Below are 22,524 nucleotides of genomic sequence, written 5' to 3'. Positions count from 1 at the left end.
AAGAAAGAGCAGATAATTCAGAAACTCTTCTAGCAGAAGAGATGGCCAAAATAAACAAAACTTTCCAAGAAAGTAATTTAATGTCCAATGAATGCATAGGTTCAAACGGAGGAGCTTGAAGAGCCCCCAGAACCAAATTCAAACTCCAAGGAGGAGAAATTGACTTAATGACAGGCTTTATACGAACCAAAGCTTGCACAAAACAATGAATATCAGGAAGATTAGCAATCTTTCTGTGAAAAAGAACAGAAAGAGCAGAGATTTGTCCTTTCAAGGAACTTGCAGACAAACCTTTATCCAAACCATCCTGAAGAAACTGTAGAATTCTCGGAATTCTAAAAGAATGCCAGGAAAAATGATGAGAAAGACACCAAGAAATGTAAGTCTTCCAAACTCGATAATATATCTTTCTAGATACAGATTTATGAGCCTGTAACATAGTACTAATCACAGAGTCAGAGAAACCTCTTTGACTAAGAATCAAGCGTTCAATCTCCATACCTTTAAATTTAAGGATTTGAGATCCTGATGGAAAAAAGGACCTTGAGACAGAAGGTCTGGTCTTAACGGAAGAGTCCATGGTTGGCAAGAGGCCATCCGGACAAGATCCGCATACCAAAACCTGTGAGGCCATGCTGGAGTCACCAGCAGAACAAACAAGCATTCCATCAGAATCTTGGAGATTACTCTTGGAAGAAGAACTAGAGGCGGAAAGATATAGGCAGGATGATACTTCCAAGGAAGTGACAATGCATCCACTGCTTCCGCCTGAGGGTCCCTGGATCTGGACAGATACCTGGGAAGTTTCTTGTTTAGATGAGAAGCCATCAGATCTATATCTGGAAGTCCCCACATTTGAACAATCTGAAGAAATACCTCTGGGTGAAGAGACCATTCGCCCGGATGTAACGTTTGGCGACTGAGATAATCCGCTTCCCAATTGTCTATACCTGGGATATGAACCGCAGAAATTAGACAGGAGCTGGATTCCGCCCATACCAGTATTCGAGATACTTCTTTCATAGCCAGAGGACTGTGAGTCCCTCCTTGATGATTGATGTATGCCACAGTTGTGACATTGTCTGTCTGAAGACAAATGAACGATTCTCTCTTAGAAGAGGCCATGACTGAAGAGCTCTGAAAATTGCACGGAGTTCCAAAATATTGATCGGTAATCTCACCTCCTGAGATTCCCAAACCCCTTGTGCTGTCAGACTTAGGAGCTGGCTTTGGTTTTCTAAAAGGCTTGGATTTATTCCAGACTGGAGATGGTTTCCAAACTGATACCGCTCCTGTGGATGAAGGATCAGGCTTTTGTTCCTTATTGTGACGAAAGGAACTAAAACGATTATTAGATCTAAATTTACCTTTAGATTTTTTATCCTGTGGTAAAAAAGTTCCTTTCCCTCCAGTAACAGTTGAGATAATAGAATCCAACTGAGAACCAAATAATTTATTACCCTGGAAAGAAAGGGAAAGCAAAGTAGACTTAGAAGACATATCAGCATTCCAAGTTTTAAGCCATAAAGCTCTTCTAGCTAAAATAGCTAGAGACATATACCTGACATAAACTCTAATGATATCAAAGATGGCATCACAAATAAAATTATTAGCATGTTGAAGAAGATTAATAATGCTATGAGAATTATGATCTGTTACTTGTTGCGCTAAAGCTTCTAACCAAAAAGTTGAAGCTGCAGCAACATCTGCTAAAGATATAGCAGGTCTAAGAAGATTACCTGAACACAAGTAAGCTTTTCTTAGAAAGGATTCAATTTTCCTATCTAAAGGATCCTTAAAGGAAGTACTATCTGCCGTAGGAATAGTAGTACGCTTAGCAAGAGTAGAGACAGCCCCATCAACCTTAGGGGATTTTGTCCCAAAACTCTAATCTGTCAGATGGCACAGGATATAATTGCTTAAAACGTTTAGAAGGAGTAAATGAATTACCCAAATTATTCCATTCCCTGGAAATTACTTCAGAAATAGCATCAGGGACAGGAAAAACTTCTGGAATAACTACAGGAGATTTAAAAATCTTATTTAAACGTTTAGATTTAGTATCAAGAGGACCAGAATCCTCTATTTCTAATGCAATTAAGACTTCTTTAAGTAAAGAACGAATAAATTCCATTTTAAATAAATATGAAGATTTATCAGCATCAACCTCTGAGACAGAATCCTCTGAACCAGAAGAACCATTATCAGAATCAGAATGATGTTCATTTAAAAATTCATCTGAAAAATGAGAAGTTTTAAAAGACTTTTTACGTTTACTAGAAGGAGGAATAACAGACATAGCCTTCTTAATGGATTTAGAAACAAAATCTCTTATGTTATCAGGAACACTCTGAGTATTAGATGTTGACGGAACAGCAACAGGTAATGTAACATTACTAAAGGAAATATTATCTGCATTAACAAGTTTGTCATGACATTCAGTACAAACAACAGCTGGAGGAACAGATACCACAAGTTTACAGCAGATACACTTAACTTTGGTAGATCCAGCACCAGGCAGCGATTTTCCAGAAGTATCTTCTGACTCAGTGTCAATCTGGGACATCTTGCAATATGTAATAGAAAAAACAACATATAAAGCAAAATTGATCAAATTCCTTAAATGACAGTTTCAGGAATGGGAAAAAATGCCAGTGAACAAGCTTCTAGCAACCAGAAGCAATAAATAATGAGACTTAAATAATGTGGAGACAATAGTGACGCCCATATTTTTTTAGCGCCAAAAAAGACGCCCACATTATTTGGCGCCTAAATGCCGGAACGCCGACACTTTTGGCGCAAAAAACCGTCAAAAATGACGCAACTTCCGGCGACACGTATGACGCCGGAAATAGAAAAAAAAATTTGCGCCAAAAAAAGTCCGCGCCAAGAATGACGCAATAAAATGAAGCATTTTCAGCCCCCGCGAGCCTAACAGCCCACAGGGAAAAGTCAAATTTTAAGGTAAGAAAAAATTGATTTATTCATATGCATTATCCCAAATATGAAACTGACTGTCTGAAATAAGGAACGTTGAACATCCTGAGTCAAGGCAAATAAATGTTTGAATACATATATTTAGAACTTTATATAAAAGTGCCCAACCATAGCTTAGAGTGTCACAGAAAATAAGACTTACTTACCCCAGGACACTCATCTACATGTAGTAGAAAGCCAAACCAGTACTGAAACGAGAATCAGCAGAGGTAATGGTATATATAAGAGTATATCGTCGATCTGAAAAGGGAGCTAAGAGATGAATCTCTACGACCGATAACAGAGAACCTATGAAATAGACCCCGTAGAAGGAGATCATTGAATTCAAATAGGCAATACTCTCCTCACATCCCTCTGACATTCACTGCACGCTGAGAGGAAAACCGGGCTCCAACCTGCTGCGGAGCGCATATCAACGTAGAATCTAGCACAAACTTACTTCACCACCTCCATAGGAGGCAAAGTTTGTAAAACTGATTTGTGGGTGTGGTGAGGGGTGTATTTATAGGCATTTTGAGGTTTGGGAAACTTTGCCCCTCCTGGTAGGAATGTATATCCCATACGTCACTAGCTCATGGACTCTTGCTAATTACATGAAAGAAATATAACTTCAAATGTAATGATTCAACTTCCGTAACACACAAGTTTAATATAGTGCATTTTATTTTACAAAACTAAATAAATTAATATAAACTAACATTTAAAGGGACATTATACACTAGATTTTTCTTTGCATAAATGTTTTGTAGATGATCCATTTATATAACCTATACAGCTTTTTTTTTTTTTTAAATGTATAGTTTTGCTTATTTTTAAATAACATTGCTCTGATTTTCAGACTCCTAACCAAGCCCCAAAGTTTTAGGAGAATACCAACATATACCTACTCCAGCTTGCTTCTGTTTGTGTAAAGGTTCTTTTCATGTGCAAAGGAAGGGGGTGTTCCAGTAACCTTTTAAACAGAGCTAAACTGGAAGCTTCTAAGTAAGTTTTTAAATGGTTTTATATCTGTGCATATTATTCTTTATAGTAGTGTCTATTACATGCAGTTAAATGAAAATTGGTGTATACTGTCACTTTTAATGACTAACAAACAGTGAACATAGCAAGGTGGAAATTAAACCCTGAGTTCTAATACTCCCCCCCCCCCCCCCCCATCCGCTTCTGTATGTGTCAGTATATTTACGTTATATTAGCCATACTCTTTGTTATGTATGCTGCGGTTTAGGAAATAGAAAGTGAAGGGAGGATCCTATTTGAATGTGTTACTTGTCTGGTTCAGTAGCACAGGTACATTGTTGCACAATATTATCAGGCAGGTATTCAGAAAACAATTGTGTATGTTTATATAAGGCATTGCTCACCTTTAAAGTATATCAAGTATATATTTATAGTTGCTTAATTACAAGAATTACTATAATCTCACCTGTCCTCTGATTGAAAAGGAAAAAAAAGTGCCATACAGCTGCAAAATTGTATTTCTTTAGTGTTAATGTGTTGCTAAATCTCACAATTAGACATGATAACACTTTGGTGCATTATGAAGTTAAAGTGTTAATGTGCTTTGGGAAAATGCATCAGGTGACCTGTTTTGCAGCAGCGTCAGCATGCCTGCTCAGAGCATCAATTAACCTTCACAACCACTGTAGAGGATAAACATAACACAGTTATACTCTACCTGCAAGTGACAACAAGCTACTACAAAGATTATTTGATTAGGTTATTAGTGCTCCAAAAACTACTGACATTTTCCTTTAAATAAAAATATAAACAACTTTCATTTCACCCCTTTAGTATGTAATTTCTACTGAGAGAAGAAAAAATGCTATTAGCTTCTATACCTATTACACTCATCTCCGTAACACAGATAATACCGTTTACTCTTTGACCTGTTGTTTATTTTACCCATGACTATCCAGAGATATACATTACAAAGTGTAGCCGCTCCCTGCAAACGTAGAGAGTTTACAATCAGGAAGACACTGATTTAAATGTTAAAGTACTCTTAATATACACCGTTTTGCTGAGCTGCGGACAGCTGTTAGGAAATCACTGATGATGGAGTCATCAACTCTTACCCTAGAGACAGAAGAACCTTTGAAGAAAAATGATGCAAAAAAATACAAGATTCTCTGTGCAGTAAGTGTTAAAATCTTATAAAGTTTAACTATTGTTTTATACATTTATTCAAAAACTTACAGTGCATATGTTTATAGTAAAGTTATTTAAACTGGTGAAGAAAGTATACAAACATTTTTTTAACACAAATTGTCATATCAAATCATATTTTGTATGGGATGGCAAATGCACAAAATACATTCAATTTACTACCTTGGGTAAAACTTGCAATCTTTTACGTTACATTTAGGAGATTTAAATAAATATAAAAATGAATTATGTTTTACTGTATCATTTTCAATCCACTGGGTTTTATTAAAAAAAACAACTTAAAAAAGGATAATCGTTTTTTTTGTTGCTGCAATTTTTAAATTAAATTTTTATGCAACGATAAACTGTACTAATTATTTAGAGCATGTCATTTCATAACTATCTACCCTACACTGTGTATTTAACCAGCAAAGGGGTTAAAAACACAGTAGAAATGCTGCTTGGGACCGACAGAGCTCTGCTGGTTTCCAGTGAAACCTGCCACTGGTCCAATCAGTATTCCTTAAAAACGCTGTGTAAAATAGTGAAACGTATGTCGGAGGTTTCAATGCTTAGTCACTAAGAAGGGTTAGGACGAAGGACTGACACCTAAGGATAAGTGGACAGAGTTGTTTCGGACTTTATTTAGTCATATATCCGTGAGCCACTTGTATTTCCTTGTTTTTGTGCTTATACCCTGAGTGGCATTTCAGTCTATATATTTTAATTGTATTTTAATAAATCTTAATTTTAAGAAATATAATACTGCTTGTGCCTGTGGGTTTATCAATATGCTTATGTATCTCAGATTTGGATACTAGCTCTTACAAATGTATTTCATTTCTTCAATTGGATGATATTATTGATACATGGGGCCGGTTTATCAACTGTCTGCTAGATATCGATAAATGCAGACAGCATACGCTGTTGGCATTTATCATTGCACAAGCAGTTCTGGTGAACTGCTTGTGCAATGCCGCCCCCTGCAGGTTTGCAGCCAATCGGCCACTAGCAGGGGGTGTCAATCAACCCGATCATATGAGATCGGGCGGATTGATGTCCGCAGCCTCAGAGGCAGTGGACGAATTAAGGAGCAGTGGTCTTAAGAAACAGGGGTATGCAGCCCCATTCGGGCCATGATAAATCGGCCCCATAGTATTGGACTATGAGAATTGCCTTCTTCTTTTTTTGAGGCTTTGCCTTATGAAGAGTTTCCAGGAACTTATCTCTGGACTTTGCTAACCATCAATATAAGTATTTTTTTTAACCAGTTGTGTTTTTATGGATGGCTCATAAAGTTACAGAAAAGACAAAGGGTTTTTGCATAACCCTATACATAGTATGCTGTTCCCATGGAAATTAACCATAGAGTATGTGGGAATGAGAATAGAACCACTTGTGTATTTGCTTTGTAACCTCTTATCTTGGGCAAATTCTGACTAAAACACTCTTCCTGATAAAGACCATAGGTCTTATTTCTAATCCGTCAAACTTTTCATGTGATCATTGTATGGATATCAGTACTTTTGTTTTCTATGTTATTTGAAAAGCCTATAAAAACTAACAGAAAACAGGTATTTCACAGGATTTTCAAAGAAGAAAAAGGTACTTAGCCAAAGCTAAAGTAAACCAGGTTGACTGATTCAAAAATGACAATCCCTGCCTAATTTTATTGAATGTATGTTTTTCACTTATCCAGTTCATGATGTGTGTAATTAATTTCATATAAGCTGGAGTCATTTTATAATTGATCAATTTAAACATGCAAACACTTCAGTACAATCAAAATTCAAAATTGTGATACTCATATTTAAGTTATGTATTAGTTTCATAAAGAGATGTGATTTCAGCTATATATTATTTTTTTATTAACCAATTATGCTTATTACCATGTGAACTGAGCATCCAAAAAAAATTAAAAAATAATAAAGGGAGAAAAGTGCAAAAATAAAAAATACTCTAATATTTTAGAATTTTTTTATGCTTGCAATACACTACTGGGTCCCAGTCGAATGCTAATGGCACAAGACATATGCGTGTAGTCGCCAATCAACTGCTCATTCCCAGCAGTGCACTGTCTACCTAGTTATGATTTTCAACAAATGATACCAGGGGAACTAAGTCAATTTGATAATTGATAATATTGTAAAAGGAGCATGTCTATCAAGTTAACGGTACAATTCTAAATACACCTTACCTGTAAATGTTTCACACAGACACTTCTGCAGTTATTTATATTTATTTTTTGTCTAAAATATTTATAAAATAATTGCAGATGTTTTCTCTATATTTTAATTTGCATAGTGCACGTATATGTGGCTGATAGTTAATATTTGTGTTATCTTTTATTAGGAAATAGGTTTAATAACTGAATTATCACTGACAAAGCATAAGTTTGATAATCACTAGTTTATTACTGTTATTGTTTTATTATTGCTGATTGCATGTTCCGTTGATTTTTATTATTGGTTCACTTTTGTTAATAAATTGCATTTTTCCCTTATTGTGTTTCCAATTACTCTTTTTACCAGCTGCAGAGTATAAAATGTTTGAGATTTGCTTTTTAAGGTTTATTTGTGTATATAAAAAAAGCTGATTTTGTGTTTTGAAGCCACAACCTAATAAAATGGGTTGAGCTTGTAGGTATAATCAGAGCTCATTACTTTATCACATTGTGTACATATACATGCTTCGTTATCTTATATCTGTCCATAAACCAAAGACCAATACTTGGAGAGAACAATGGAAAATTAACATTTTATTACCTTATCTCTTCTATACCCCACTGGTTGTATAATTTCTTCTGCTGGCTGTGATTACACAGCTTGTCCTTAAGGCCCAACACTTTCAGGGTAGGTGGGGATACTACAGGCTAAATAAACTATTTCAAATGCCAATATAAGGGTAATGGAAATACTTGTAAACAATTTAATATACTCCAGCAGGTAAGGGAGACCATTTTTTAGTAAACTGTTCCTTTAAGGGACGGTACTATAGCATTCAGAATCTTAGTTTATGCTCTAATGTGCTTTACTCTGCCTGTCAGATGTGCACTTTTATAAAAATGATGGATATTTAAAATATATATATATATACAGTATTTACAGGGAAAGGAATTATTAAAAGCTTAAACATATATTAAAGGGACATGAAACCCCCAAATGTTTATTTTATGATTCAGAAAGAACATGGGGTTTTAAACAACTTTCTAATTTGCTTCTATTATCTAAATTGCTTTATTCTCTTGGTATCCTTAGTTGAAAAACATATTTAGGTAGACTTAGGAGCAGCAATGCATTACTGGGAACAAGCTGCACAAAAAAACCTCTTTTCATCAGGGCCGGACTGGGAAATCAGACCAGCCCTGGAAATTTATATAGCCCAGCCCCCCTCTGGGTCAGCCCCGCCCCCCTCCGTCTCAGCCTCGACTCCCTCCGGCCCAATCTCCCTGGCAATAGTGTAAGGACATCCTCCCTCACCTCCTCACACTGTGTTAGCAAGTCGGCCTCAACTTCTCCAGAATTCCTGTCAATGAATGACGTTGACGTAATGATACAAAACACCGCCTCCTTTTTCCCATTCTCAATCACTGATTTCTCCAACATTGGTGTGTCCGGTCCACGGCGTCATCCTTACTTGTGGGATATCTCTTCCCCAACAGGAAATGGCAAAGAGTCCCAAGCCGTTGCACAGGCAACATCTCCACGGAGATGGTTAAGAGTTTTTTTGGTGTTTAAATGTAGTTTTTATTCTTCTATCAAGTGTTTGTTATTTTAAAATAGTGCTGGTATGTACTATTTACTCTGAAACAGAAAAGGATGAAGATTTCTGTTTGTAAGAGGAAGATGATTTTAGCAGACAGTAACTAAAATCGATTGCTGTTTCCACATAGGACTGTTGAGATGAAGTAACTTCAGTTGGGAGAAACAGTTAGCAGACTTTTCTGCTTAAGGTATGACTAACCATATTTCTAACAAGACCATGTAATGCTGGAAGGCTGTCATTTCCCCTCATGGGGACCGGTAAGCCATTTTCTTAGTCAAACAAACAGAATAAAGGGCTTAATATGGGCTAAAAAACTGGTAGACATTTTTTTGGGCTAAATCGATTGCTTTATTTGGGCATTTTATTCATATTTATGCTGACAATTCACATTTATAAACTTGGGGAACGTTTATTAAACGGCAGGCACTATGTTAGACACCTTTTCCATTCAGGGGGCCTTCCTAGTTGTAGACTGAGCCTCATTTTCGCGCCATTACTGCGCAGTTGTTTTCTTCTGTTATGTGTGATCAGTCCACGGGTCATCATTACTTCTGGGATATAACTCCTCCCCAACAGGAAATGCAAGAGGATTCACCCAGCAGAGCTGCATATAGCTCCTCCCCTCTACGTCAGTCCCAGTCATTCTCTTGCACCCAACGACTAGATAGGATGTGTGAGAGGACTATGGTGATTATACTTAGTTTTTATGACTTCAATCAAAAGTTTGTTATTTTACAATAGCACCGGAGCGTGTTATTACTTCTCTGGCAGACTTTGAGGAAGAATCTACCAGAGTTTTTTACTATGATTTTAACCGGAGTAGTTAAGATCATATTGCTGTTCTCGGCCATCTGAGGGAGGTAAAAGCTTCAGATCAGGGGACAGCGGGCAGATGAATCTGCATTGAGGTATGTAGCAGTTTTTATTTTCTGAATGGAATTGATGAGAAAATCCTGCTATACCGTTATAATGACATGTATGTATACACTTCAGTATTCTGGGAATGGTATTTCACCGGAACTACTCTGTTAAAGGTCACTAATCCTTTTAATAAGTATTTATCATGTTAAACGTTTTTGCTGGAATGTAGAATCGTTTACATTGCTGAGGTACTGAGTGAATAAATGTTTGGGCTTTATTTTCCACTTGGCAGTTGTTTGCTTTTAATTGTGACAGTTTCGTTTCTCTTCACTGCTGTGTGTGAGAGGGAGGGGCCGTTTTTGGCGCTCTTTGCTACGCATCAAAAATTTCCAGTCAGCTACTATTATATTTCCTGCATGATCCGGTTCATCTCTGACAGATCTCAGGGGTCTTCAAACTTCTTTGAAGGGAGGTACATTCTCTCAGCAGAGCTGTGAGAATTTTTATATTGACTGTGGATAAAAACGTTACTCTATAATTTTATGTCAAATTTAGTTATTGTTATTTTACTAATGGGAACAAACCTTTGCTAAAAGTTGTGTTGTTTTAAAGTTGATGCTATAACTGTTTTTCAGTTCATTATCTCAACTGTCATTTAATCGTTTAAGTACCTCTTTGAGGCACAGTACGTTTTTGCTAAAAAAGATTATAACCAGGTTGCAAGTTATTGCTAGTGTGTTAAACATGTCTGACTCAGAGGAAGATATCTGTGTCATTTGTTCCAATGCCAAGGTGGAGCCCAATAGAAATTTATGTACTAACTGTATTGATGCTACTTTAAATAAAAGTCAATCTGTACAATGTGAACAAATTTCACCAATCTGCGAGGGGAGAGTTATGCCGACTAACTCGCCTCACGCGGCAGTACCTGCATCTCCCGCCCGGGAGGTGCGTGATATTATGGCGCCTAGTACATCTGGGCGGCCATTACAGATAACATTACAAGATATGGCTACTGTTATGACTGAAGTTTTGTCTAAATTACCAGAACTAAGAGGCAAGCGTGATCACTCTGGGGTGAGAACAGAGTGCGCTGACAATACTAGGGCCATGTCTGATACTGCGTCACAGCTTGCAGAGCATGAGGACGGAGAGCTTCATTCTGTGGGTGACGGTTCTGATCCAAACAGATTGGATTCAGATATTTCAAATTTTAAATTTAAATTGGAGAACCTCCGTGTATTACTAGGGGAGGTCTTAGCAGCTCTCAATGATTGTAACACCGTTGCAATACCAGAGAAACTGTGTAGGTTGGATAAATACTTTGCGGTACCGGCGAGTACTGACGTTTTTCCTATACCTAAGAGATTAACTGAAATTGTTACTAAGGAGTGGGATAGACCCGGTGTGCCGTTCTCACCCCCTCCAATATTTAGAAAGATGTTTCCAATAGACGCCACCACTCGGGACTTATGGCAAACGGTCCCTAAGGTGGAGGGAGCAGTTTCTACTCTAGCTAAGCGTACCACTATCCCGGTGGAGGATAGCTGTGCTTTTTCAGATCCAATGGATAAAAAATTAGAGGGTTACCTTAAGAAAATGTTTGTTCAACAAGGTTTTATTTTGCAACCCCTTGCATGTATCGCGCCGATTACGGCTGCGGCAGCATTTTGGATTGAGTCTCTGGAAGAGAACCTTAGTTCATCTACGCTAGACGACATTATGGACAGGCTCAGAGTCCTTAAACTAGCTAATTCATTCATTTCGGAGGCCGTAGTACATTTAACCAAACTTACGGCTAAGAACTCAGGATTCGCCATACAGGCACGTAGGGCACTGTGGCTAAAATCCTGGTCAGCTGATGTTACTTCTAAGTCCAAATTACTTAATATACCTTTCAAGGGGCAGTCTTTATTTGGGCCCGGTTTGAAAGAAATTATCGCTGACATTACAGGAGGTAAGGGCCACGCCCTACCTCAAGACAAAGCCAAAGCTAAGGCTAGACAGTCTAATTTTCGTCCCTTTCGGAATTTCAAAACAGGAGCAGCATCAACCTCCACTGCACCAAAACAGGAAGGAGCTGTTGCTCGTTACAGGCAAGGCTGGAAGCCTAACCAGTCCTGGAACAAGGGCAAACAGGCCAGGAAACCTGCTGCTGCCCCAAAGACAGCATGAACCGAGAGCCCCCGATCCGGGACCGGATCTAGTGGGGGGCAGACTTTCTCTCTTCGCCCAGGCCTGGGCAAGAGATGTTCAGGATCCCTGGGCGCTAGAGATCATATCTCAGGGATACCTTCTAGACTTCAAATTATCTCCCCCAAGAGGGAGATTTCATCTGTCAAGGTTGTCAACAAACCAGATAAAGAAAGAAGCGTTTCTACGCTGTATACAAGATCTGTTATTAATGGGAGTGATCCGTCCGGTTCCGCGGTCGGAACAAGGACAAGGGTTCTACTCAAACCTGTTTGTGGTTCCCAAAAAAGAGGGAACTTTCAGACCAATCTTAGATTTAAAGATTCTAAACAAATTCCTAAGAGTTCCATCGTTCAAAATGGAAACTATTCGGACAATCTTGCCCATGATCCAAAAGGGTCAGTACATGACCACAGTGGATTTAAAAGATGCTTACCTTCACATACCGATCCACAAAGATCATCACCGGTATCTACGGTTTGCCTTCCTAGACAGGCACTACCAGTTTGTAGCTCTTCCATTCGGATTGGCTACGGCCCCAAGAATCTTCACAAAGATTCTAGGTGCCCTTCTGGCGGTACTAAGACCGCGAGGGATTTCGGTAGCTCCGTACCTAGACGACATTCTAATACAAGCTTCAAGCTTTCAAACTGCCAAGTCTCATACAGAGTTAGTTCTGGCATTTCTAAGGTCGCATGGATGGAAAGTGAACGAAAAGAAGAGTTCTCTTTTTCCTCTCACAAGAGTTCCATTCTTGGGGACTCTTATAGATTCTGTAGAAATGAAGATTTACCTGACAGAAGACAGGTTAACAAAGCTTCAAGATGCATGCCGTGTCCTTCATTCCATTCAACACCCGTCAGTAGCTCAATGCATGGAGGTGATCGGCTTAATGGTAGCGGCAATGGACATAGTACCTTTTGCACGCCTACACCTCAGACCGCTGCAATTATGCATGCTAAGTCAGTGGAATGGGGATTACTCAGATTTGTCCCCTACTTTGAATCTGAATCAAGAGACCAGAAATTCTCTTCTATGGTGGCTTCATCGGCCACACCTGTCCAGGGGGATGCCATTCAGCAGGCCAGACTGGACAATTGTAACAACAGACGCCAGCCTACTAGGTTGGGGCGCTGTCTGGAATTCTCTGAAGGCTCAGGGATTATGGAATCAGGAGGAGAGTCTCCTTCCAATAAACATTCTGGAATTGAGAGCAGTTCTCAATGCCCTTCTGGCTTGGCCCCAATTAACAACTCGGGGGTTCATCAGGTTTCAGTCGGACAATATCACGACTGTAGCTTACATCAACCATCAGGGAGGGACAAGAAGCTCCCTAGCAATGATGGAAGTATCAAAGATAATTCGCTGGGCAGAGTCTCACTCTTGCCACCTGTCAGCAATCCACATCCCGGGAGTGGAGAACTGGGAGGCGGATTTCTTGAGTCGCCAGACTTTTCATCCGGGGGAGTGGGAACTTCATCCGGAGGTCTTTGCCCAAATACTTCGACGTTGGGGCAGACCACAGATAGATCTCATGGCGTCTCGCCAGAACGCCAAACTTTCTCACTACGGGTCCAGATCCAGGGATCCGGGAGCGGTTCTGATAGATGCTTTGACAGCACCTTGGAACTTCGGGATGGCTTATGTGTTTCCACCCTTCCCGCTGCTTCCTCGATTGATTGCCAAAATCAAACAGGAGAGAGCATCAGTGATTCTAATAGCACCTGCATGGCCACGCAGGACTTGGTATGCAGATCTAGTGGACATGTCATCCTGTCCGCCTTGGTCTCTACCTCTAAGACAGGACCTTCTGATACAGGGTCCGTTCAAACATCAAAATCTAACTTCTCTGAAGCTGACTGCTTGGAAATTGAACGCTTGATTTTATCAAAGCGTGGTTTTTCTGAGTCGGTTATTGATACCCTGATACAGGCTAGGAAGCCTGTTACCAGAAAGATTTACCATAAAATATGGCGTAAATACCTATACTGGTGCGAATCCAAACGTTACTCCTGGAGTAAGGTTAGGATCCCTAGGATATTGTCCTTTCTACAAGAAGGCTTAGAAAAGGGTTTATCGGCTAGTTCATTAAAGGGACAGATTTCAGCTCTGTCCATCTTGTTACACAGGCGTCTGTCAGAAAATCCAGACGTCCAGGCCTTTTGTCAGGCTTTAGCTAGGATCAAGCCTGTGTTTAAAGCTGTTGCTCCACCATGGAGTTTAAACTTAGTTCTTAACGTTTTACAGGGTGTTCCGTTTGAACCCCTTCATTCCATTGATATAAAATTGTTATCTTGGAAAGTTCTGTTTTTAATGGCTATTTCCTCGGCTCGAAGAGTCTCTGAGTTATCAGCATTACATTGTGATTCTCCTTATCTGATTTTTCACTCAGACAAGGTAGTTCTGCGTACTAAACCTGGGTTCTTACCTAAGGTAGTCACTAACAGGAATATCAATCAAGAGATTGTTGTTCCATCCTTGTGTCCAAATCCTTCTTCAAAGAAGGAACGTCTTCTACACAATCTGGATGTAGTTCGTGCCCTCAAGTTCTACTTGCAGGCAACTAAAGATTTTCGTCAAACTTCTTCCCTGTTTGTCGTTTATTCTGGACAGAGGAGAGGTCAAAAAGCTTCTGCTACCTCTCTCTCTTTTTGGCTTCGTAGCATAATACGTTTAGCCTATGAGACTGCTGGACAGCAGCCTCCTGAAAGAATTACAGCTCACTCCACTAGAGCTGTGGCTTCCACTTGGGCCTTTAAGAATGAGGCCTCTGTTGAACAGATTTGCAAGGCTGCAACTTGGTCTTCGCTTCATACTTTTTCCAAATTTTACAAATTTGACACTTTTGCTTCTTCGGAGGCTATTTTTGGGAGAAAGGTTCTTCAGGCAGTGGTTCCTTCTGTATAATGAGCCTGCCTATCCCTCCCGTCATCCGTGTACGTTTGCTTTGGTATTGGTATCCCAGAAGTAATGATGACCCGTGGACTGATCACACATAACAGAAGAAAACATAATTTATGCTTACCTGATAAATTCCTTTCTTCTGTTGTGTGATCAGTCCACGGCCCGCCCTGTTTTTAAGGCAGGTAAATATTTCTTAAATTATACTCCAGTCACCACTTCACCCTTGGTTACTCCTTTCTCGTTGATTCTTGGTCGAATGACTGCGACTGACGTAGAGGGGAGGAGCTATATGCAGCTCTGCTGGGTGAATCCTCTTGCATTTCCTGTTGGGGAGGAGTTATATCCCAGAAGTAATGATGACCCGTGGACTGATCACACAACAGAAGAAAGGAATTTATCAGGTAAGCATAAATTATGTTTTTTGAGAGCAGGGCATGCAGATGCAATTTCTTCTGCTAGAAGAGTTTCAGAGTTATCTGCTCTGCAGTGTTCTCCGCCCTATCTGGTGTTCCATGCAGATAAGGTGGTTTTGCGTACTAAGCCTGGTTTTCTTCCTAAGGTTGTTTCTAACAAAAATATTAACCAGGAGATAGTTGTACCTTCTTTATGTCCGAATCCAGTTTCAAAGAAGGAACGTTTGTTACACAATTTGGACGTAGTCCGTGCTCTAAAATTCTATTTAGAGGCTACAAAAGATTTCAGACAAACATCTTCCTTGTTTGTTGTTTATTCTGGTAAAAGGAGAGGTCAAAAAGCGATTTCTACCTCTCTTTCCTTTTGGCTTAAAAGCATCATCCGATTGGCTTATGAGACTGCCGGGCGGCAGCCTCCTGAAAGAATCACAGCTCACTCCACTAGGGCTGTGGCTTCCACATGGGCCTTCAAGAACGAGGCTTCTGTTGACCAGATATGTAAGGCAGCGACTTGGTCTTCACTGCACACTTTTGCCAAATTTTACAAATTTGATACTTTTGCTTCTTCGGAGGCTATTTTTGGGAGAAAGGTTTTGCAAGCCGTGGTGCCTTCCGTTTAGGTAACCTGATTTGCTCCCTCCCTTCATCCGTGTCCTAAAGCTTTGGTATTGGTTCCCACAAGTAAGGATGACGCCGTGGACCGGACACACCAATGTTGGAGAAAACAGAATTTATGCTTACCTGATAAATTACTTTCTCCAACGGTGTGTCCGGTCCACGGCCCGCCCTGGTTTTTTAATCAGGTCTGATGAATTATTTTCTCTAACTACAGTCACCACGGTACCATATGGTTTCTCCTATATATATTTCCTCCTGTCCGTCGGTCGAATGACTGGGGTGGGCGGAGCCTAGGAGGGACTATATGGCCAGCTGTGCTGGGACTCTTTGCCATTTCCTGTTGGGGAAGAGATATCCCACAAGTAAGGATGACGCCGTGGACCGGACACACCGTTGGAGAAAGTAATTTATCAGGTAAGCATAAATTCTGTTTTGTGACAGTCCACACCCACGCCCTCTTCATTTACCCAATCAGGTTGTAGAAAACCCTCCTTCACTAAGCTCTAGTGAATGGCAGCTGCCGTGTGATTCACGTGAGATACCCACACAGGACACGCCCCCTCCTGGCAGAGGCTTAGCCCCTGAGTGCAGCGCTGTCTACATGAATTGGGTCCTGAAAGCAGCTGCACACAAGACAGTGCCGAGCTGCAGCACCTGCTACTGCCGCGGGGGACACAAAACTCAATCTGTAAACCCCACCAGGGAAAAGTAGCCACAACTGGAGCTGCCATCTGATCGTACTGGTTGTAATACTGTGTTATATCATGGAGTGGAGTACGGTATGGAAAGAAGGGAATTCAATTTTACTAAAATAAAACATAACGTTTAATAACAATATTAAAAAAGGGTTGTGGACTATGCCACCATTAAGCTAATATATAAAGGATGTATAAAAACATAACAAAATTCAGAGATCACTGCTTTCTCTCCAATCAGGAAAAAGACCTGAAAATCACATATGTCAAATGTTAGAACTATAAAGGGTGAGATGCTAGGCATAAATAGGTTCAGAGTGAACCTGAACCTATTACAATTTTACCGGTCTGTATGTAATATCTAGTCTCCGTGACAGGAGTGAGGTGAGATAAAAAGACTTTTATCCACCCTATCTTATATAAACGTTATGAGCCGCAAAGACCCCCAGGGTTTGGAGAACATACAACTACTAGCAGTTTAAAGACCAGCATCTGCTTTTTCAAAAGCCTTTGAAAAAGCAGTTGCGAAGCGCGCGTCAGGAGTTCGCACTGCTTCTCTCCTCGTTTTAAAATAATCAGAAAATAGTTACTTTAATTGTTAGATGTTAGATGTTGGCCTTTATTGGCATTTAGTTTAATACTTACTACCGGGGTATTTTTTGCTTAGTGTTCTTTACCCTATATGGGAACTTAGTGGCGCTAATTGATAATCCCTTACAAGGGTAAATAAGGAGGTTTGCCTTGCCACTGTGACACACGCAAATTATAGACAGATATATTATGGTTATGTAATCTAGAGAAATCAAAATAGAGGGCGCCACATGGTGCAGATCAGATGGTAAATGATAAAACAAACTAGGAGCACAAAAGAATCCTACTCACGAGATGTAGAGCACAGATGTGCAAAAACAGCAGTCCGGAACCACTTGTCGTCCGGTAGACCAAATGGATATGATCACAGGGGCGAATCCTCGTCTCACCAGGGAGAGTCCAGGGATGCCTTAGGGCAGGAGTCAGTCAGCAGATAGGAATCCAGCAGTGTCCAGTCCCACACCTCAACTGACTAGAGAAGAGGCTGCTTAAGAATTATATCTGTCTCACCGCCCGGTACCTGTTTCCGTTATAATGTTAACGTATATTCTTCTTAGGTAACTGTATCTTAACGTGTGTACCGCTGTATCACTGGGGAGTCACATGGATATCTAAATGTAAATCAAAAGTTTTGACATGAATTTCAAAAGTGCTTAAAAGGTTGGAAACTAATGTTTAAAGCGACATTAAACCCCAAATGTTTCTTTCAAAATTTAGGTAGAACATACAATTTTAAACAATTTTCTAGTTTACTTCTATTATCAAATTTGTTTTATTTTCTTGGTATCATTTGTTGAAGGAGCATCAATGCACTACTGGTTTCTAACTGAACACATGGGTGAGCCAATGACAATTGGTATATATATGCAGCCACCAATCAGCAGCTAGAACCAGTGGTGTATTTAGGTTTTGTGCTGCCCTAGGCACTCCAAATTCTGCTTCCCCCCTACTTCCCCACCACCACCACCATCCTAGCTTTTAAGGCCATTTTCAACTTTGATATTTTTTTTGGCCAGGGTGTAGCATGACATTATTTATCTTTCATGGCAATCCCAAAGTAAATATTGACCACAGACTGTTTGACACACACTTTCACTCACAAACTCTTACACTCTCACAGACACACAAACACTATTCCACCCTATATCTCATACACTCTCTCAGAGGCACTACCATTTCCCCTCACACACTTACACACTCTCACATACACTTACACACTCTCACACACACTTAAACACTCTCATACACATTCATACACACTCACACACAGCCCAGGAATAGAAGCATTTTATGAGGATGTTTCCTTTATTTTTGTTTTTATTTCATATTTTTATAATTTTGAATACACTTATTCTGTAAACATTAAGCACAATCATTCTGGGCTGCAAGGCGTTTTCAGGTAAAATAGCAAATGACATCCCCTCAAGTGCCTCTTGCAACAAGGCTTGTTATGAAAGCTGAGTATTCCATTTCTTGTATTGTGACATATTACTATTTCTGCACTGTAAGCCGCTCTTGGATCAGAAAGTTTACATATCACAAACCACTTGCACATCTGCAATTAAACCATAAAACATACAGGAAAATGATTATAATATTAGCAAATAACTGGCAATTGTGCTGTATTTTTACAAATATCTGCCACTGGTAGCAAAGGGTTAAAATAAGTTAATAGAATGTTGAGAAGTCTCACCTAAGTAACAGCAGAAGTTATGTTCTGCAACTCTGTAAGGCTCAGTGAACCTAAATCAGCAGGAGGAGGGGGTCTTATCTGGTCAGACCGAGAGCAGGAAAGGAAGGCAGCGTAACTTTCACAACAACTTTATTCTACTGCACTGACCTCCCCTGTTACCTCTCTCTTCTGTGTGTTGTGTGTTAGCTGACAAGATGTAAATAACTCACATCAGGGAAAGGCAAAGGGGGGGGGGATAGATCCACTGCTGAGCCTGCTGGTCACTGAGGTGCTGTGTGCTGGAACGGCAGGGAGGGCACCAAGTTCCAAACTAGCTAACTAGATAAGGAATGGTGTACTGATGTTTGCTTTCTAAAGCAAAAGCCTACTTACCTTACTGCTGTGCGCTTCGACTCTGTCCTTCTGAAATCCTCTTAGTCACAAGCCTACTTACCTTACTGCTGTGCGCTTCGACTCTGTCCCTCTGAAATCCTCTGTCACAAGCCACAGACTGAGATGCTCCCGCTCCTGACACTAGCTCCTGCCACCCGTACTAAATAACTATTACAGCTCTCTCCCCCAGACTGCCACAATTGAAACATATAAAAAAGAATTTCCATATTAAAAAAGAAAAAAATGCATCTAATCTTTTAAAAAGCATGTGTGCTCTCCTAGTTCCCCTTTGAACCGCAGGCATATAATCAGCTGGGTCTGCCGCATCCCCAAATCTGCCACCTTAGGACAGTGCCTTGTGTGCCTAGGCCATGATACGCCCTTTGCTAGAACCTAGGTTCTTTGCTGGTTCTGAGCTTACCTAGATAAACTTTTCATCAAAGGATAACAAGGGAAGGAAGCAAATTAAATAAGAGAAGTAAATTGGAAAGTTGTTTAAATTGTATGCTCTGTCTAAATCATGAATGTTTAATTATGACTTTACTGTTCCTTTAATGTGCATGTTTGAATTTATGGCTGTGAATGGCTTATCTAAAAACCTGAAGCCTTTTGCAGCACAAGGAATTTGAAATAAGCTTTAGAATTAATTCAATTTCGTTCTCCCCTTCCTTCTCGTCTTTCTTCCTCCTATATTTGATAAAAGGAGAACAAATGAAAATACATGTGTTTATCACCTGCTGATGTTTTTTGGGGGTAATTTGATCCTTCATATCCATAAATCAGTTGGATACATTTTGAAGAGCATCTAATAATAAACTAGCAAAGCAAGACCATTAGCTTAATAAAATCAAGGAAAACAAAAAGTTAAAGGACCAGTAAATACCATAAAATTGCATAATTAACATATGCATAACATAATGCAACAAAACTCAATCTAAATTTCAAATGAGCAGTAGATTTTTTGACACATTTTAAAAATTTCTTTAATTTCCCTTTCCCCATATCATGTGACAGCCATCAACAAATCATAGACTATATGTATACACTGTGAACTCTTGCACATGCTCAGTAGGAGCTGGTGATTATTATTATTATCATTTATTTGTATAGCGCCGCAAAATTCCGTAGTGCAATGATAGGATTTGATAAAATACAAAACATAAAACTAAACAAATCTAGTACAGGAGAAAGAGGGCCCTGCTCCGGAGAGCTTGCAGTCTACAGGTTTATGGTGCAGAGACATAAGGTTGGAGTAGCTTGTCACATCGGTTGCAGTTGCAGCAGTGAGTTAGGCAGTTCAAGAATTATTTTGGTTATGGATTTTCTTTAAAAATATCTATATTTAAAGATATCTATATTTAAAGATATTTAACGCTATATAAAACTTCATTAGCATACATCTCTAAAAAAAATCATATAACTACGTAAAAAAATCTAAAAAAGATCTAAAAAAGAATCTAAAAAAGAAGAAAAAAATCTAAAAAAGAATCTAAAAAAGAACTTTTATAGAGTTCTTTTTTAGATTTTTTGTACGTAGTTATATGAATTTTTTTAGAGATGTATGTTAATGAAGTTTTTTATAGCGTTAAATATCTTTAAATATAGATATTTTTAAAGAAAATTAATTAATAAATACTACTTGGGTTAAGGTGTTTATTTTCATATATTAGAAAAATGATTAGTGAATTTTATATAAAATTGTGTTTTTAATATTTATAAGAAATATTAAGGATTTTATTTTATTTAGTGGTTGTTTTAGTGATGTTATTGATTATGAAGGTGCCGGATTTTTTGGCTGTTATTTGTTTGCAGTCAAATTTTCTTTTGCTGTGAAATGTGTATTGATTTTACCTATGTATTTATTTGTGTGTATTATATTGTATTTATATATGTCTAACTAACTTTCCTTTTTTGTAACCAAATTTTGGATGTTTTTTCTTGCAATGTTATTTCTTTCTGTGATATTACATTATGAACGCTGTATGAGGTTAGGGGAAAACATGTATTATGGTATGTTCCTTTAATTATACACAGGTGGGATTTAACCAATAGGAATTGCAGGTCTGGTTTAAAAGGAGATGGGCAGATACACCTGATATGAGCTTGAAAAAGAAACTATGGTTTTGAAATGCGTTGCTCTTACTGCCTCTCCTATTGAGGGAGCTTCTATATCTAAATTACAGATTCTGGCGAAATAACCCTTAACGGTGATACAGCAGTGTGACCACTCAGGTGGGTCTTGGGTGTTTAGTTTTGTATTGACAATCTAACCCGTAAAATAGAACTGGTGTTTTTCACTGGGTTTCCAGCCGAATCTAGTTTAACATAACTTCAAGTACTTCCGTTTGTTACCTGAGAGATTCACCTTGTGGGAGGTACATGGCACGATCGGTGCACTGTATAATTTGACACTGATGTTCTTAAATTGAGATGTGAGTATGGATATACTTTTGAAATACGTAGTCCTGATATTGCACTAAAAGAACTCTTCGTCCATAGGAGTACATTGTCAACTGTTAATAAGACTCCGGACGTCAATATCAGAGTTCCTGTACATTGATACAAAGACTTGTGGGGCTTTCACCGGTTATACGCTGACTCCATTAATAGACTGTTTGTTCTATACCCACAGTCTCTGATACGATTAGTCAGTGTCCACACTGTCCGCTTGAGGGGTGGATATCAGCTATATACTGACGCTGTTTAGGCTGTATGTTTTGTACACACTTTTGGGACGATTAGTCAGTGTTAATATTTAATCTTGAGTCGTTCCAGCTTTTTACAGGCATTAACATTTAGGTTTAGTTTAGCAGTTATTGTAATTATATTAACTGTGTTTTGATCATTGTTTTTATTGTTTTATTTTTATCTATATTGTATAGACATTTATTTTACTAGGTCGACCTAGATGAAATATTATATGTAATAAAATTGTATATTAATTGTGGTATGTTTTGAAAGTTTTTTAATAATACATGTAATGTTCCCAATTGAATTTTGATTAAATGTATCTATTGTAACCGGCACCTTTATTGATCTTTATTTATTTATTTGTGGTTTAAACCTTTAAGTTACTAGATTATATTTGCATCTACATTTGTGGTTAATCTTCTGCGCTTGTAGGTTACAAATAATACAATCTATTTTAAACGATAATTTAAATTATTTGTTATTAGATACTCTTAAGCTCTTTTAAGCGCTCCCTAGTACTTTTTATTTTTGTACACAATTTCTACCAAAGCTAAGTGTGTATATTGTTAGCTGATTTTATTTC

General features: G+C 38.8%; 1 protein-coding gene and 1 long non-coding RNA gene across 2 annotated transcripts in view; one reads left to right on the top strand and one right to left on the bottom strand.

Annotated features, from left to right (window-relative positions):
* The first annotated feature begins 4,716 nt into the window (after positions 1-4,716).
* ENPP3 (ectonucleotide pyrophosphatase/phosphodiesterase 3) overlaps positions 4,717-22,524 on the top strand; it is a 437,931-nt gene continuing 420,123 nt past the window's right edge. Inside the window, exon 1 of the mRNA XM_053710678.1 lies at positions 4,717-5,136. Coding sequence (XP_053566653.1) covers positions 5,053-5,136 — 84 coding nt within the window. The 5' untranslated portion in view covers positions 4,717-5,052. The remainder of the gene's footprint in view (positions 5,137-22,524) is intronic.
* Positions 18,485-19,044, bottom strand: LOC128656657 (uncharacterized). The gene is made up of 2 exons (XR_008402040.1): positions 18,879-19,044; positions 18,485-18,740 (listed from the first exon to the last, which is right to left on the bottom strand). It is a non-coding gene; the product is annotated as an uncharacterized LOC128656657 (long non-coding RNA).

Source organism: Bombina bombina, chromosome 4 (assembly GCF_027579735.1).
Source record: "Bombina bombina isolate aBomBom1 chromosome 4, aBomBom1.pri, whole genome shotgun sequence".
Lineage (NCBI taxonomy): Eukaryota > Metazoa > Chordata > Amphibia > Anura > Bombinatoridae > Bombina > Bombina bombina.
The sequence above is the reverse complement of the archived record's forward strand: the minus strand, read 5'-3'. Positions and strand labels throughout refer to the sequence as shown.